At 44.7% G+C, this 19,163-nt stretch overlaps 1 protein-coding gene across 1 annotated transcript in view; it reads right to left on the bottom strand.

Annotated features, from left to right (window-relative positions):
* Positions 1–3,343: 3,343 nt before the first annotated feature.
* The window catches only part of SHISA9 (shisa family member 9), a gene marked incomplete at its 5' end in the record, with an annotated part of 291,018 nt that continues 275,198 nt past the window's right edge, over positions 3,344–19,163 (bottom strand). Inside the window, one exon of the mRNA XM_077773190.1 lies at positions 3,344–4,106. Within this exon, the coding sequence (XP_077629316.1) occupies positions 3,727–4,106 (380 nt within the window). The remainder of the gene's footprint in view (positions 4,107–19,163) is intronic.

Raw genomic sequence — 19,163 nt, 5'->3', positions numbered from 1 at the left:
GTTTTGGTTTGAATGCTCTCGGTCCAATTGTCTTTTTGATGTGTGCACAATAAACTTTTACTAATTACCACCTTGGTGATGCCTTAGTTTTACTGCCATTTGTTTCTTCATTTTCCTGAATTTTGGACAAAACATACAGGGAAACCCCAACAGTATCACATATAATCAGTTTTATTGCCAGGTAAGAAATTCATATTAATATAGTGAATACATGTTTACAAATAAACATTCTTAGAAAACAAACAAATGTGTTTTTTTTCTTCTTCATTGTAGGAAGTATTATTGGTATCATAAACTCTGCAGTTGTTGACAAGTATTAACACAGGTTTACTTGCAGAACATAAGGTTACTAAAATATTCGCACATAAAATATGCTCCATTTACACAGAAAACTGGGGGGAGTTAGGTGGGGGTGCCAGGCAGAGCCCAAGGTGGATGGAGGCTGATATGTTCTGGGAGGGCAAAGGGAAGTCAGATTCTGGTCCCAATGGGTTCAGAGTCAGGCATAAACTAAAGGCAAAAAGTAGAGGCTAATGCCAGGGGATGGGATGGGTCAGGGAGAGCCTCTCTGCTTTGTTCTAGCTTCTCTTTTCTAAAGTCCCCACTGTAGCTGAAGAATTCTTGCTGATATATGGCAGCCAGAGTTCCCTCAGTACCATGAGTTTGATCCACCCTCCCTAGAGGAGGCCAAAGAATAAACCTCCCTGTTCAACGGTCCCCGCTCACAAAGCCACCTGCAAGGTAATAAGACGAGGTCATGTTCTCAGCCGTCTGCTGCTATATCTTAATGACCACAATGTCACCTTCCTGCCCAAACCCCCAACAAACCCAATTCACTGGATGGAGTTGATTCAGAAGAGAAGGAACATGGAGGAAGAGAATTTCCATAGTTTCAGAGACCAAGAAAGGTCCTCAATCAGCGTCAGGATAAAGGTGAGATCAAGTGAGTTGAAGTCAGGGGGCAAGATGAGCTATAAAGAGGGAAACTAGACTCCCAGCACCTTGGAGCTGGGGGAAACCTCCCAGAAAAGCCCACCCAGGTTTCTTGATGGATGTGCTGTGCACCACTCACAAATGGAAAATGATTTGTAGTAGGATGCGGATGTAGGACAGGTTAACACCCAGTCACAGAGAGAATGGGCTCCTTTTCATTTCGTCTGTCTGATGGAGTCCCTTGGGAGTGCAATGTCTCCACTGGGTGCTGGTAGATCTTTAAGAGCTCTTTAACATCTGCTAATCTTTTTAATTAAAAAAAAAAAAAAAACGGAAAGAGAAGAATGTGAGAAGGGGGGTGGGGGCTCAATCCCAAAGCCTGGCTCTAGAGTCAGATCCTTCTATAGGCAACACTATCTGTCTAGAGTTTAACACTTGTTGCTTTGCTGCCTTTGTATTTGTTTTCTTCCTTCCTTTCTATTTAGGGTGATTGATACTCCTTTTCTATTTTGAATGATGACAGGGAGTTTTCCTTTTAAGAGTTCCAGGTATTAAGAGTGAATCCACTTAGATACCACAATGGTGACACATGGGGATGCCCCAAACGGGCTGCGGTCCATGAAGAACTAACATCAAGGAAACCCCGGCCAAGCTTGGCGGTGTTTACTCCTCTCTGGGGAGCGCTGGGGTCCCAGCAAAGAGGCTGAGAAGGTGGGCACTATACTTCCTATCTCCAACCCACCCTCATCCCCCACCACTGACCAGCCCTGTTTTGTTTAGCACAGAGCCACTTTATAAATGAGGATCTTCGATAGCGGCTTCTGCGGACGATTTCATTTTTTTTTAATGGGCAGAGGTCTTGCTATTCAAAAAGCTTGGAAAGCTTGATCCAGCCCCAATTCCCTATGTTTCAGATGGGAGACAAAAGCCCAGTGAGATAATACGCATTGTCAATGTACCCAGATCAGCTGGGAATGAGGTGAATAAACACCTGATTTCCCTGCTTCCATGATGCCAGAGGTGAGAGGCGAGTGACGCAGAACGTTGCACTTGGGCATTGAGGGGAATTCTCTGAGTCTTCTTGGACTACCATGTGCNCGGGATGGCGTGTCTCTCAGAGGTTCCTATTAATTGGCTAAGGCCATTAGGGACTGGTTGAAAACTTCTCACCTAAAATCAAAATCTCTTTTCTCTCCCCTCTCCTCTTTGGGCGTCCACTAAGCAAACAGAACTAGCAGGGAAACTGTCTTTGTTGGGATACCCAAGAGCCACTGGCTATAAGAACCGATCTGAAAAACCACCTCAGGGAATTCTGGGTGGGAGCTTAATTCGTGGAAGTATCTGGGGGAGGTGGTTTGGAGGGACCATGGGAAATATGAGACCCAGAAATTCTTGACAGGTCTGGGGAGCTAGATAATGGTAGAACTGGTGGTGACAGGGTGGGAGATAAGGGGGGGGGTCTTCGTCTTTAGGTACTCCTGACATTGCAGCAGCCCCCTCAGAGTGTGTGACGGGTGGGCTCACCAACAAAGGGTTGGGAGGATAGAAACATCTTCTATTACTGCAGGAAACAGAAGGGAGGGAGGCTAAGAGAACACAGGTTGCACTTGGGAAACAAGACTGTCATTAAACAGTAACACATTGAAGGCACCACCCACGCTTATGACGTTTTCAGTCCAAAGCAGCTGAAATTTGGCAGCGGCGGCGGCAAGGGCTGAGGGGAGTCAGGGAGAGACAGTTAATAGAGGACTGGTTTCTGTGTTTCTTGTCTCGGAGGCAAGGCAGGAAATGGGGGGTCTCCTTCTCACCTCTTGTTGACTTTTCAACTGTGAATTTTGTTGTCCTTGTTCTTGATGTCATTGTTCGTTTCCTAAGTCTCAAGGATTTGGGACAAAAATTGATTTGCTGTTTTTGTCTGTTTTGTAGTGGGCTTGTATTCATTTATCTTTGTTTTTTTGTTTTTTTTTTTTTAAGAAAAAAAAGTTATTTAACACTCTCTGGACCCTCTCCCCGCCATGAAAGCTCATCTTTCCCATGTCCATGGTCATGGTCTTTATGGGACTTCTCTAAAATGCTCTTTCGTTCTCATCGCTGTCGGTGGGCTCAGGGTCTCATTTATTCTTTGTGAGTTCAAGTGTGTTTTGTTTTTTGCTTCCAACATTGATGATATGAAAAGTACTATAAATAGAAGGGCTGGGGTCCAGTTACTGTCTCACGCTCGTCAAAACTGTGTGTCCATGTCACTAATTCTCGGGATTAGAAAACACTTATAATGCACACAGATTCCTCCCCGAACGACTCATCTTCTCAAGGACACTCGTGTCCACCCTCAAGCTCTCCTCTCCTCACACCCTCGGCTCTTTCACCCGGAAACAGACAGCGCATGGTAAATGTTATATGTGCTCAAATGGACAATTTCTCTAAGTTGTGCTACTTTTAATTCATCATCATGGATTTCAGTCTTAAGTCAGGAGGAAAAGAAAAAATCAGCCCCATGGTTTGGGCGTGTGAGTTGGCCACCTTGGGCCTGAAGTTGAAAGAGCCGTGCCTCAGTTTCCCCTCTACTGTATTGCTGAACGTCCCTGCTTCGGCTTTATTCAGCTGCCTGTCGACACGTGTTAGGCATGACCCAAGAAAAGCGTGATTCCGCGTCACCAGCAGGTTTATGGTCGGTTGGTATGGGGAGTCAAGGTGTGGGGGAGCGGGTCGGGGAGGGCAGGGAGGGTGTGGGCCAGGGATATTTTTTGCCTCTCAGTTGAGTATGGTCTCCAGGATGCTCCCTGTAGTGAAAGCTCAGACAGTCACTTCTGTTTTGCTGTTGGTGATGAAGTATGGCTGTGGGGGTGGGTAGTGCTGGGTGCGAGTCCCCAAGGGGTCGCTGGAGCCCGACTCGGCTATGCCAAGCTTGCCCTTGTTACCGTAAGCCTGCCGCCGGAGAGACTGCTCGTTGGGGTCCCAGCCCTTGAAGTTGGTGGTGGAGTTGTAGGCCAGGGGATGTGGGGGCGTCTTGTTGGTGCGGGACTTCTGTCCATTTTGCTTGGCGGGCCCATGCTCGGGGCTGAAGGCCCGTGGCTCATCCTCCACTCTTACCGGGTGCAGAGGAAGGTTCCCCTTGGCAGCCAGCTCGGCCAGGTGCCGTCGCTTGGAGTAGAAGTCATCACTGACCTTGTCGGCTGTCCAAAGTGGACGGAGAAGGGGAGGAAGAGAGCAGAGAGAGGGAGAGAGAGGAGAGAGAAAGACAGTTAGGGATTGGCGAGGCTACCAGAGCACAGCATCAAAGTGGGCTGACAGTCCAAACGAGACACACACTAGAAACTCCATCTGGAACAGACAGAAGGAAGGAGGACAGAAGCAAAGAGGGTCGTGTTCCTTTCACAAGCAAGATCAAGACCAAGAAGGTAAGGACATCCCCAACGGAAACTCTGGATTCCCCCCAGATAAACACCTCTCCACCACAATGCACCTAGCATTGTACTACCTTGGCTTTCTTAGGAAATTCAAGTGTTGTTTCATTATTAAAATCATGCATTCTCATTAGAAGGAAATATTGAACATCTTGAAAAATACTTGTGTCTGTCACCCACCATGCAAGACCGCTGATATCAATACTTGGCTGTATTTTCTTCTGGTTTTCTCAGGGAACGTGGTTTAATTTGGTATTTCTATTAGCATGTTTCATTCCTTTCAGCAGTTAAGCAGTGTTCAAACCCAACTCTGCCACCTCCTAGAAGCACATATACACATATATATTTCATAGGGTTGTTCGGAGGTTTAAATAATATGATGTGTGTAAAGCATTTACATATTAGCCCCTACCACGCTAATTATCATTATACATCATGGCTTAATTTCCACATAACTTTCTATCAAGCGTTTCTCCGTGTTACAAATCACCAATGAACGTTTTAATGGCGACATAATATTTCATTTGGTGGAACCACTAAAATTAATCGATCCTCCCATTGATGAACAGTCAAATTTGCCAATCTGTTGTTGATATAAATAAAGCTGAATTAAGAATCTTCAAGACTAAAGCTTTCTTTGTATTTACAATTTTGAATTTAGAATAATTCTAAAAATATTTTCTTAATCTATATCCGATGATGACAAGCTATAGCCCCTGGACCAGACCTGAGTGCTGTCTATTTTTGTATATAAAATGTTACTAGGACATGGCCATGGTTTTCTCTGGTCGTTACCTACTTGCCGTTGCTCTACGGTGGTGGATCTGGGTACATGTGACAGAGACTGTGCGGCCCCCCAAAGCCTGAAATCTCTACTAATGGGCCCTGAAATGAATTACCTGAAGTGGAATTACTTGACCACAGGGTGTAAATATTACCCAGGGTCTTGATACATATTGCTAACTACACCACAAAAGATTTACACCAACCTCCACACCAATTCACCATGCTATTTCCAACATGATGATTTCTTTCTTTCTTCCTTTTTTTCTTTCTTTTCCTTCCTTCCTCCCTCCACCCTCCTCACCTCCTTCTCCCTTCTCCCTCCTTCCCTCTCTTCCTTCCTTGCTCTTTCTTTCCCTATTTATGTATTTGATAATTTTATGAGATCTTTCATGTTCTCTTACAATTCTTTTACTATAAGGTGTTCTACACTTAAAATTCATTTCTTAGTGGTGGTGCCTGGCTGGCTCAGTTGGTGGAGTGTGCAACTCTTGGTCCTGGGGTTGTGAGTTTGGGCCCCATGTTGGGTATAGAGGTTACTTAAAATAGACATGATAAATAACATAAAATGTGTTTCTTAGCAAAAAAAATGTTGGAACTTACATCTCTTGGGAGATGACAGATATTTACTGCTTTTTCATCCATACCTACAACATCTCACGTTGTTACATGTGAATTTATGGAAATTCATGGAGGCCACTAGAGTCCCATATTTCTTTTCCCATTTGCTTCTTTCAACAACTCTCCAGAATAGGAAAGATGGGGGTTTTAACCCCTGTTTGATAGATTCGGAAATTGTCAAACTCAGACATATGAAATGATTAACAAAAGTTACTCACAGCTAGTGATTGATCCAGGGTACAACCGAAGTCCAACAAACATTATTTTATGTGTTTGGAAGGCCACAGAGGGAAAGCTTCAGTTTCAAGACCAAGGGCACAAAGGTATGCCCTGCTTGCTCCCTCCCTGCCCATGGCAGACATCACTCATGGATCACAATGTGCTGTCCTGGTGGTGAGTCCTCCGCTCAGACTCCTCAACACAACACCCCCAGGAAGCCACAGGTTAACCTTCCAGGCTTAATACAGTTTAAGTTGGGTTTCTGTCCCTGTTAATGTAAATAGTACTGGCTGATGTGATCTTGCAAGAGAAAGTCCCCCTTTTTCATAAATTCTAGAGCTGTCTGAAGATACAGAATGTCACTGTCAAAAGGAATCTGCTAATAAAGATAAGAAGAACACATGTTCCCCACATACCAGGCACTGAAGTGGAATGAGCTAAATTCAAGTCAATGTTAGATCTCTATCCTTCTGGCTTCCAGAAGAAAGGTCTAGGTTTCCAGTGCCATGAAGTGTCAACAGAAGGATGCTCTGATATTCCCCCTTGGACTTAGCGGGGGGAAGTGTATCCAGTTTACCTCCAGGACAGATTCATGGGCATCTCCCATTCCAAGTGGCCAAATCTGAACCCATCATCATTACAAGTACTGTTCTTCTTCAGGCTCTTATCTCTTGAGTGGGGACACCAACTATCTCATCACTCAAGCCAGAGCATGGTGGCATTCACTCACTTCATTCTCTTCTCTAGTCACTCACTTCACGTCTCTTCTTCTCCTCCATCACTCAATTCATTCTCTTCCCCTCTAGTCACTCACTTCACTTCTCTTTTTCTCCTCTATCACTCACCTCACTTCTCTTCTTTTCCTCCATCACTCACTTCACTTCTCTTCTTCTCCTCCAGTCACTCACTTCATTCTCTTCTCCTCCACTCGCTTCAATTCTCTTCTTCTCCTCCAGTCACTCACTTCCACTCTCCTCTTCTCCTCCAGCACCACTGATAAATCACCAAGTCCTTGCAGCTACAGCTACAAATGCTTCTCTAACATGGTCCACCTCACCCCCAACTCTCAACATTATTCCACTTCAGCCACCAAACTGGCCTCCCTGCCTTGAGTGTCGTCCCTCCACCTAGTCCATTCTCCACACTGGAGCCAAAAGCATGTTTCTAAAATGCAAAACTGACCATGTCCCTCATCTACCAAAACCTCCTCAAGCAATTTGCTCATGCAGTCATTCAACAGAGAGGCACCCGCCATATGCTAGGCAGTGCAAAAATAAGGAGAAATCAGAAACAGACATGGTCCCCACCCTCATGAGCTGGGCATCTAATAGCCAGGGACAGATAGTGACCAAATAATCCCAGAAATTACATAAAAGCATAAATATGGTTAAGTGCTATGAAGTACTATCCAGTATTATGAATATTTATAATAAAGTCTGGTCTGAGAACCAGATGTTGTAGCTTTGAAGGCAGCGACTTCATCTTTCCATCTGTGGAGGTTTCAATCCTGGCAGTACTTGGGAATCACATGGGGGAGCTTTTCAAGCACTCAGATCCCTGCCCCCCACTCAAAAAACAGTTCAGTTAGAATCTCTGCAGGTCTGGCTCTGACAGATTTTTAAAAAAATGTCCCTCCACCCAAGTGATCCTAAATGTGCAGCCAGAGTTGAGACCACAGGCACAGCCCTGGTATCTAACACAGTGCTGGCACATAGCTTTTTTCTAGAGAAGTCAAGAGAAGTGACCTCCACTCTTACTCTTGTTCTCTCCAGCCACCTCCCACCACCTTCCCTGCTAGGATGTCTCACAAGGTCAGATCCCACCATGATAGGTTCTTCTCCATCACAGTTACCATTTTGCACTTGTTAATGTATTTCATTTATTACTGGCTACCTCTACCCCTGGCGTTCCAAGACGACAAGGCCAGGTCAGATCCCTGCCCATCACTGCATAAGCACTGCTCAGCCTACTTCCTGGCAGATATTAGGTACTCAATAAATATTCAGTGAGTCGATGTAAGAGCAAAATATCATGAATGCACATAGAATATCAAGGCAGTCGTGGGAGTGGAAGCTTCCTTCCCCCGTTCCTCCCAGGAGTCTCTTATGCAAGTCTCATTCACCCTCGTTATGTCCCCAGTCATGACTTAGAATCATTCATCCCTCTGTTCCTCTTTCCACACAACAGACTAGTCTAAGTTCTTGTCAGAGAAAGGAATGCATTCAAGGTTTTCCATATCTGACAAACCAAGAAAACTGATTATGAATTAGGTGTTCTAACAGCTGGGATAGGTGATGTCTTCTCAAAAAGTTCTAAAGAGAAGAAGTCACAGAGATATTCAACTCTGGCCAGATCAATGCAGGGATGGGGAGAAGCCTCCATTAAGAGGAGTCATGGAGTCCCACATGGAAAATCTACAACCTTCTACATAATTAACCCTAACTTGGTCTCTTTGTGAGCCTGGCATTGGGGAGCCCTTGATCACAGAAAGTGTTTGGTACTTGGGCAGAAAGTGTGTGGTACTTGGGGAAAGAGCAGGGTGGGCGGAGACATCTGGGAGCTTTGGAATCAGGCAGTCCTGATTTTGGAGGTCTCAGGAATCTCATGTAATCTCTTACAGCTTTATTTCCTTTGGTGTGAAATGGGGATAATATAAACTACTCTCAGGCTTGCTGTGAGGAATAAATTATATGAGGTCTATAAGCTATATACCACAGTTCTGGAAATATGCAAAAACTATTCAATACATATATTTTGTCTGTCTCCTGGCTTATGAAAGAACTGGATTAAATCCAATAGACATTTATTGAGCACTCAATCTGTGCCAGGCAACTTGCTAAGCACAAAGGAGGCATTCATCCAAAGCAACCATCCTTCTTTCCTTTCCTCCTTCCCCTTTCACTTCCCTCCACCTACCATGTGTGTTGGCCTTGTTTGCCCTATGAAGTGGCCTAAGAAGGGGACTTGATCTCTTTGGGATGATTAGGGAAGCACCCTTGGGACATGCCTTTAGCTGCCATCTGGAGGTGAAGAGTAACAGAAACAGGATTCCAGGCGAGGGCACATGTGGTATTATAGCAAACGTGGCCATAGTACTTTGTGGTTCCATCACAAAGTGCAATGTCTTGCCCCACCCTTTGAATTTGGCCTGCCTTTGTGACTGGCTTTGACCAGTAGCATGACCAGTGATGTCATGCATGTCCTGAACCCGGGCTTTTAAGGGTTCTACAGCTTCTGCTATCAGGCTTTTGGATTCCTGTCTCCATGTGCAGAAGGAAGCCCAGGTTAGCCTCCGGGCAGATGAGAAACCTTCATTTGGGCCAGTTGCCCAACCAATAACCTGCTAACTTTTTTTTTTTTTATTTCTAGGAGAGAGAGAGAGACAGCGTGAGCAGGGGAGCGTCAGAGAGAGGGAGATACAGACTCTGAAACTGGCTCCAGACTCTGAGCTGGCAGTCGGCACAGAGCCCGACGCAGGGCTCGAACCCACGAACTGCGAGATCATGACCTAAGGGAAAGTCAGACGCTCAACCGACTAAGCCACCCAGGCGCCCCTAATAACCTGCTAATTACCAGATACTGAGTGAGGCCATCCTAGACCACACAGCCATCAACTGACCTGCCAGCGACTCCAGATACCAAGTAAAACTGTCTGAGAACAGCCAATCCAGCCCAAAACAGAAGAAATACCAACTGACCCAGAATTATAAGTCCAATAAGTGGTGGCTGTATGAAGCCACTGTCCTTTGTGATACTTTGTTATGCAGTAGTATATAACTGACACAGAACAGCTTTTACAAAAACCCTGAGGTGGGAAGGAGTGTGGCAGCTTCAGGAAACAGACAGGATATCTATTTGGTAGACAGAAGAAAGAAGGGGCTCACCAGATCCTCTAAAGTCTTGAAGGCAAGACTGTATCATTCACAGCTATTTATTGGTCTGACCAGCTTCCCTCCACTAGACTCTGAAGTGTTTGAGAGAAGTACAGAGCAGGCACAGATTTGTTGCCTGGGGCATGAAACTGTTCCTCAAACAGTGATTTTCAAGATTATTTCAATAACAAGAATGTGGATTGTGGTGGATGAATTGTTTCCATAACCAGGAAATGCAATTTTTGTGACACTTTCTTTCCAGTGCTTTTGGTCTCCTCTGACTTGGCTCTGGGGGGGGGAGGGGGGGAGGGAAGAAATTCCTACTTGGCCTTTTTTGGCTTTGTGCAGTATGGTCCCTGTCAGTCTATCAAAACTCTTCTCGTGAAAGAAATAACAGATTCATTGAACAGCCTTGTAAGCCCCATTAATAAATGCATTAACCTAATCAGCCCTGATACCTTGTGGGCAGATGGCTGACAAGCCAACCGGGAAACAGATGTGTGAGCCTTTCAACAACATTGACCCTCTCCAGTTTGATTTTTCTTCATTTAAAAAGAGGAAGAAAGAATGAAAAAGGTGCTTTCCTTCCAATGAGCCTAATTGCCTTGAAGGAGCCAAGGCTGTAAAATTAAACTGTACCTTCCTCCATCTGTCTCTCCCTTAATTAGCAGCAGACACGTGTACAGGTGCAGGGTGGGATGGAGCCTCACTTCCATGGAGATGGAGAGAGGCTAGGTAATAACCAGTTTTCAAAACAAACCACACATCTGAGGGTCTCAGTAGGTGGCCTCCCACCTACCATCTTTCTTCAAGCCAAAGATGTCTTAAGGAGGTCTTCCTACAGCTCATGATCACTCGGTGATATTCTTGGGTCTCTGGTGATGAATTTAACCTGGTAAGCAATACCCCAACCAACCTAAGCTTTTGCCATTGCTCATTGGCCCCGGTCTTTGGTCCAAGAATATGCTGGAAGCAAGTGATAGATCTTCCCATTACAGTTAAGAATAAATTCCAAATTATTTGCAGTGGCCCCAAGGTCTGCGTGACCTGATCTCTGGCTACTCGTCCACCCTCATCTCTTCCACACTTATTATGAACCTGTCACAGAGTGTATTCGTTTTCCAGGGCTGCCATAACAAATTACCACAAACTGGGTGGCTTAAAACCACAGAAATTTATTCTTTCAGATTCCAGAAGTCTGAAATCAAAGTCTCAGCAGGGCCATGTTCCCCCTGCGGGCTCTAGTGGAGGGTCCTTCCTTGCTTCTTCTAGCCTCTGGTGGTTGCCACAATCCTTGGCGTTCCTTGCCTTTTGCATCTGTGCCTTGGACTCCGCCTGGCCATCCCGTGTATGGGTCCATGTGTCCAAATTTTCCTCTTCTTCTAAGGACACCAGGCATTGCATTAGGATCCGTTTGAATCTAGTATGACCTCACCTTCCTTTGTTACATCCGCAAACACGGTACTTCCCAGTGTTGGGTGATGTTCTAAGTTTCCGAGTGGTACAGATTTGGAGGGATACTCTTCAACCCAGTAGACACAGGAGTCCTTTCTGTTCCTGAATGTACCAAGCTTTTTCTCCATGTCAGAGCCACTGGATCCCGTCCTAGTTGCCCAAAGTCTCTTCATTTTGGTTGTGTATCTGGATCCTTCTGCTCATTTGGTTCTCTGATCAAAGGTCACTTCCTTATAAAATTCCTCTTGATGACCCAGTCAAAAGAGAGTCCTCTCCTCCCCTGGTTGCCTCATCACTTCTCCCCATTTTGCATATTCTTAGCCTGGATCATTTTATGAAATCATCTTTCTTAGTTACTTGGTTACTGTCTGTCTACCTTGGCTAAAATATAATCTCCAATTAGGGTAGAGGTCCATATCAGCTCTGCTCACTACTTTATCTCCAACACCTACCCCAGTGTCTGACACATAGTAGGGGTACAATGATTCATCTGATGAAGGCAAGAAAGCACTGGAAATATTTCATATTCCAATGACATTCTCTAGAATATTAGAAATGGGCAGAATGTCTCCTGTTCAGGCCATCTAGTCTGTGATGGTTAATTTTATGTGTCCACTAGAATGGGGTCCACAGGGTCTCTGGGTTAAATTTTATTTCTGGGTATTCCTGTGAAGGTATTTCTGGATGTACTCAGTAAAGTAGATTTCCCTTTCCAATGTAGGTGGGAATTATCTAATGTGTTGAGCGACCAAATACAACGAAAATCAGAGGAAGGGAGGCTCCATGTCCTTCCTGACTTCCTGGCATTGGTTTTCTATTCCCAGACTGGGAGTTACCCCATAGGCTCCCCTGGCTTTCAAGCTTTCAGACTTGGACTGAAATCACCCCACTGGCTTTGCTAAGTTTCAAGCTTGCAGACAATAGTTCATGGGACTTCTCAGCCTCCATAATCACATGAGCCGATTCCCCATAATAAATCTCCTTTCATATATATATATCCTATTTTTCATATATATGAATATTTATAATATTCATCTATATATATNTATTTATGTGTGATATATATGAATATATATAAATAATAGGGTGTGTGTGTGTGTGTGTGTGTGTGTGTATATATGGGGGTGTGTGTCTATATATATATGGACACAGTTCAGTTTCTCTGGAGAACACTGATTGATACACAGTCCGTATCACAGAAGACTGACCTATGTCCTGTGCTTTATAGGAATTGAAGGACTAAAGCAGGGGTTAAGTTCCTTTATTTCTGGGGCAGGAGAACCTGGTTGCTGCCCAGCTCCATATCCTTGGCCATAGTCTTGTAGGGGCATGACTGCTCCATAGCAGTTCGTTGAAGGCAGTAGGATGAGTAGGATGAAGTTGGGTGAAGGAGGCAGGGACTGGTTAGAGACTGCTTCACTAGAGCAGAAATCTGGCCTCCCTCCCAGCTTCCCCAGTGGTAAACTGAGTAAAAGCTCATCTTTATTAAGTGGGTGCCCTGTTCTAGATACTTGGCTAGGGAATTTTTTAGCTTGTTTAATACTCTTAATACATTACTGAGGTAGGTGCCATCATCAGTCTCATTTTATAAATGGGGAAACTGAGGCTACAGAGCTTTGGCAACTTGTCCAAGCCATGGCACTGGGATTTGAACCCAGGACACCGGGCTGAATTCCAGGTATCCCAGAATCTGTGAATTTGAGGCTACGGCACTCACCACTTTTCTGGTTACGTTGTCTGCCTTATAGAGAATAGTCTTATTTCCTTAACAAGGTTTTATCTGTGGGAAAACATCCCCTTAAAACTAAAGAAAATGGAGGGTGGAGTGAGTATCATTGCAGAGAAACCACTTTTCTTGATTCCTCCTCTTCAAACATCAGGGAATGGGGTGTACAGGTAAGTATCATAGTCTCAAGAGGAAGTACCAACATATCATCGCAGGAAGTTTAACAAAGCCCCAAATTCCTTCCTATGGCAAACTATGTTTATCTTCTTCTTTGAGGTAAGGAGGAGGGAGCTGGGGGTGACATGAGACTCTCCCTGCCAGGTTGTGGCTCTTCCAGCATTCAGGTTGGCTCCTGCACAAGTCTTGGCATCTCTGAGGGGCATTGACTAAAAGGAGGCCACCTATCCTAGAGCTGAGCTGGAAAGAATCATTCACTTCTCACAGAACTGAGAGAAGATGGAACTCCCTTCATCATCACTCAGGGCCAGGCACACTCCAGATTATGTCATATAGCTGGCCTCCACCCCACCATAACCCAATAAGGCAGACGTGGTGGCCTGGGCTCTTCACACTACGTCACACTGATACCCTCAATATAGTGGGATATTTTGAGATATTACCCAATATTTCTTTTTTGTGTGTGTGCTTCTACTATCCCCCTCCCCATCACCCAGAGAGCAGCAATCACCTTCAGTAATGACAGAGAGCCAAAGTGTGGGTTTTGAATCCTACACCAGGCTCTTGTCAGCGATAGCAGACAGAGCTCTGAGACTCAAAAGGCAAGGTTTCAGTATTAAGTTCTGGGAATTAGAAGGATTAATGAGAGAAAAAAGAAGGATTAATGAGGTTATAGCTTGAAGGATGCAGTGCATCAGGTCTGGAAGAATCTAGTAATGTCTGGAAGAATGCCCACCTGATTTTTGTGACCATAAATTTTTCCTTACAAGATGGCAGAAAGAGCCTAACCTTTGAAAGAAGATGGATCTGGGATTCCAGCTCTTCCACTTACAAGCTGGAGACCTTGGGCAAATTACCTGAGCTCTCTACGTTTTCCCAATAAAATTAAAAATAAAAAACAATGGTTATGTGACAAGGGTTTGAGGGTACCGAAGGGAATACACAGTACCAATGTCATGGCCTCATAGTAGGTATTCAACAGATGATAGCTGCTGTTGCTGTCATTGTTCGCAAGTAAAAGAAAATCATATGGAGATAGTAAAATTGACTTCGCAGGGTGCAGTACAGGCATAGAGGAGACAAGGCAGGTAAACCAGCAATCACCTTCAGTAATGACAGAGAGCCAAAGTGCTGGTTTTGAATCCTACACCAGGCTCCCTTAAATGCGTGACACAAGGCAGGACTCCTTAAATGCACGCTCTTACCTGGGAAGGTGTAGCACGTGGTCACTTGTTTCTTGAGTCTCTTTCTACCTTTTTCTCTTGCGCACCCAGCTCCGAGCTACATTTCCTCAGCCTTTTTGGAAGCTCAATTTGGCCATGTGGTTCATCTCCTGCCCATGCAAGGTGAGCAAAAGTGATGCACCCAATTTTCACTTCACCTTACTTGCTTCAAGAAAATCCCTTCCCCTGTGTGTCCTCTCTTCTGCCTTCTCATAGGCTATGATAGCCACTAGGTTTAACAATGCAGCTGAGGACAATCCGGTAGAGGGTGGTAGAGAAACAGTGTTGGAGGAACCTGGGTCCCCCAAGTGACAGTTTGGAGTTGAGCTGCCCCACCAACCTGTACCACCTCCCTCCTCGGGACTATACCAGAGAGATATACTTCTTTCTCTCAAGCCTCAGTAGCTGGAGGGGCTTTTGGTTCAGTAGAACAGTATTTGCTTTTTACTTCCACAGGAATATTTTCTGGGTCTCTACTTCTTTTACCTCCACCACAAGCTAAATTAAAAAGCAAACGCGGGGACAGTCCGTGTTTTAAAAAATGCCCAGGTATTTCTCTCTTCTTTCAAAATGCATTCTATAAATCTGTGCAGGTTCCTGAAACTGTCTCCGCAGGCAGAAACAAGAAAGGCAGCGGGGAAAAAAGCCTAGCTTCTCAGACAGGAGAGGGCCAGGGAGGAGATGAGAAGGTTTGTCTCTATGGCGAATTAGCCTCGTTGCCCCATTTCACCTGGTTCTGGGCCTTGCTGAAGAGGCACAAGGAGGGAAAGTCACATTTGAACCAGGTCATAATAAAGCTCAGGGCTCCCGGCTTTCTTCTGGGATTCATGTATTTCTTGAAGTCCTATATCTCTCTAAGAAAAAAAAAATTGTCAAGGGGAGTCCAGGAGCCTGGACTTTTTTTTTTTTTTGGTCTTAACCCTGAGGGCTCCCAGTGCCTTTGCTGGAGAGGATTGTGAAACAGTGCCTGGCTTAGGCGTTGCACCAAAGGTGTCCAGGCTATGCTGTGAGCCCCTTGGTTGTGAACTCCGGGGAGCCCTCTGGGTTGCTGACAGGCTCGAAGCCTGCAGGTCTTTTGTCTCTTCCTTAGGCAGTCCTGCAATGCAGTCACCTCTTTCTGAAAGGCTGTTGAACAAAGATGGACTCCAGCCATGGCTGACCACAGAGGCCCCCCGCACAGAATGGCCCTGGGTGGAAATTGCACTTGTTCACTGTCCTTCCGTGCATCCTGTACTGCTCCTCCACAGATGGAGATATTTCTTTTCAGAAATTTCTTTGTGTAGTTTGTCTTCTGATCAACCTCCCCTCTGGTGAAATTTTACACAACTGGTGGTTTTTTTTTTTGTTTTGTTTAATGAAGCAAATAAAGGTTAACTATCTTTAATCCTATGTACCTCCTTCCAAAATGCTATAGGCAAAGGGCCATCTCAAAGAGAATCGTAAAGTTTGGGATCCTATGTTAGGTTCATGCATGAACGACTTCAATTCTTCACCTGTCCCTATATCCAAGCTCTTGTTACGTGACTTTGAAACTCACCCCAAAAGAGGAAGATCTTTTCCCCTCACCAGCAGATTCTGAGTTCATCTGTGTGATTAATGAATGGTAGAAGACAGGACATAACAGAAGTTTGAAAAAGTTCTTGCTGGCTTTGGGTTCCTCTTTTGCACCTACGTCATCATCATGAGATGTCTAGGCTACCCTCTCTGAGGATGAGACATCTGGAGCAGAGCCAAGTCACCCCAGTCACTCCACCTAAAACCAGCCTAGATCAGCCAACATCCAGCCACCTCCCAGGTAGATGAGTCAACTCAGCTGAGATGTGGAGAATCTTCCATATCAGTATAAGTCACTGGCACATAGACACCTGATCTCAGTAAATGCTGCTAAATAAATGTTAAGCCATAAGGTTTGGGGTCACTTGTTACGTAGCATTATTGTGGGAAGACTACTGATACAAATAGCAATCATTTACCCACCCTACTTCCAGGAAAAGCTCCCTATTTTCAGGCAGGGAATCTACCTGTCTCCTACTGTTGATCCACATGGTTTGGGTAACATACCCCTCCACTCTGCCACTCCCAGCTATTCCCCAGTAACTATAATCAACCCATTACATTGCCCTTACCATAGCTATTTGTTCAGAGGTGGGCACGTGACAAGGCAAGCCAAACAGAGCAAAGCCTGGGATCTGTGGTTATAGAGATAGAAGGGCCAAGGAGATCAATGATCCCTAACCTTCCATTCTATAGGAGAGAAAATGAAGCTGTGGGCTCATGGATTTCAAACTGAGTAGAAGCAGCAATGGATTTAGAACACAGGTCTCCTGGACTTCCATCTGGTTAGTTTATCCATTTCCCAGTGCCTCTTCTGAAAAGACTGCAGAATTCCCTTAAAATGCTATGTCCAACTTAATAATTTGTTAATAAAATGCATTTTGAGTGTCTACTCTGCCATGGGTACCATGCAAGATGCCAGGGAAGTTTGAAATGAATATCTAGCTGGCTTAGCCTCCAAGGGGCATATTTTCAAACTAGCAAAAATGTTTATTGCAGTCTTACCATGGCAGCCTTCTCTGCAAAGCAGAGAATCCCCCCATGCTCTATGGGTTCCCAGAGAAGCTCATCAAAACTCCAGTGCTCACTGTGTGCTTTTAAAAGAGGCCATACTTGGGAGCTAGTGGGATTTGATTTTTATTAAATACAAATCCCCTCCCTATCCTCCACCTGCTCTGAACCCTGCTGCTCACCAGCAAACCCATAACCCAAATCAGCAAATTGCAAAAGGCTTAATTTCATGAAGTCATGTTTTAAGGTTGTCTTTACGTGGGTCCTTACCCAAACTGCGTGCACCATGACAGAATTGCAACCCAAATTACACGTTTTCTACTGTTTTGTGCCTTCTCTAGCATCGCTTAGACAAACATTTATTACTAAGCTACATCAATATTCTTTGAAAAAAAAAGGACTGGAATTTACTGAGTATCTACTCTGTACTGGACATCATCTCCGCCATTTCACTGATATTAACTCACTTAAACCCTCTTAAAGATAGATGACAAGGAAAAGATGACTATCATCTTTTCCATGAGAAGTGGAAACTAAGGCCCAGAGACACTGAGTAATTTGGCCACCAAATTTCTCTGCCACAGCTGATGAGTGTCAGGGCAGGACACCAAATCCAAGACTGTTGCCTCTAACATTCCTGCTTTCCATCTGGGGCCTCCAGGTCAACCTCCCAATTAAGAAAACAGTTTTATTTCGGCAAACACCAAAAATATTCATGTTTGGAAGAAGGCTGGCATGTGGAATTGGAGTTCTAGGGCAAACTGTCTAGGGATTAGGTCTTGGAAAAGGTAGGTCCGCACTTCAGTGTGTACAGAATTATCCAGAAGGTGCAGTTACAAAATGAAAAAAAAAAAAAAAAAAGAATGAAAAATGAAGAAAAGATGTTGAGACCCCACATCCAGTGGCTCCGGTTTCTTTGCAATATGTGCAAAGGATCTGCATTTGGAACAAGCATTTCCAATGATTCTGAGTCCAGTCTTTAAGCCATTCTTCGAAGACTTGCGTCCACATCCTGGAAATGATACAATTTTCCTGTGTGGCTTTGGGCAGTCTCATTTATCTCAGGGGACTTGGTTCCCTCATCCATAAAAGCAAAAAGATTGAGTAAAGTGCATTTTCTTCATTGTCACTATTGATGTGTATTGTACTGTCACATAAAATTACTCCCCCAAACACGATGGAGTGTGGATTTTCATTACCTCTCTTTTGGAAATGGTAGAAATGGGTGTTCAGTGCACATGAGTGGCTTGTGTGAGAGTGCATGGTCTGCTTCTGATCAGAGCCAGAGTGACTGTAACATAGTATTGAGCACCATGCTGGTAGTTTCCTCCAAGTTCAGTGCTCCACTGGGCCAAGCGATAGGTCAGGTTCAAATATTCATTTTTCAAAATAACCAGATCTCAAAAGACATGGCTTTGAGCTGACAGGGAAAGTCCACTGGGCTTCAGGGGGTAGTGTCTTCCCTGGTACATTGTCAACAACTATTACAGGATTTCCCAGGGCTGGGCATGGGCAGAACAACAGCAGGGGCCACTAGGGGGCAGTGTGCATGAGAAACCTCATGTAGAGAAAAATGAATAGTGCAAACTGTTGTGATGGGTTTGCCATGTTCCACCCTGGCAGATATCGTTCACCCCCCCAAAGGGAATTATAGACAATGCAGGTAGAAACAGGAAACTTGTGTCTTTAGGGCCCTTGTCCTTTCTTCTAGGCAGCTACCCCATTCCTTCACCAACCTCCCCCAGCTCTGCCTACTTCTCTGCTCCTTCCTGCCCCATGTTCACAGAGTGGGTTTCTAGCCACATTCATGCTCCTGGATGTGATGATGTTAACTGCTTTTCCCAAAGAGAAGAGAGACCAGACATCAAAAGTGATTTGGAAATGATGTGGTAGAGTCTGACAGTTTCTGTTACCACGAGATTTTCCAGAGCCCTTAATTTGCTCAGTTGAAAATAGTCATAATGATGCCAGTAATAGCCTTCATGTGATTATCACTTCCTATACGCCAGGCACCATGACATGTGTTGTACACGTTACCTCATCTTTGCAACAACCTGGGCAGTAGGTGATAGTGTGATCTCCATTTTGTAGATCAGAAAACAGGGAATCAGAGGGGTTGGCCATTGTGCTGAGGGTCACAAGAGTATTGAATGATGAGCCTGTGACTGGAAGTCAGGAATTTCTG

This window comes from Crocuta crocuta, unplaced genomic scaffold, assembly GCF_008692635.1.
Source record: "Crocuta crocuta isolate KB4526 unplaced genomic scaffold, BGI_CrCroc_1.0 scaffold16, whole genome shotgun sequence".
NCBI lineage: Eukaryota > Metazoa > Chordata > Mammalia > Carnivora > Hyaenidae > Crocuta > Crocuta crocuta.
The sequence above is the reverse complement of the archived record's forward strand: the minus strand, read 5'-3'. Positions and strand labels throughout refer to the sequence as shown.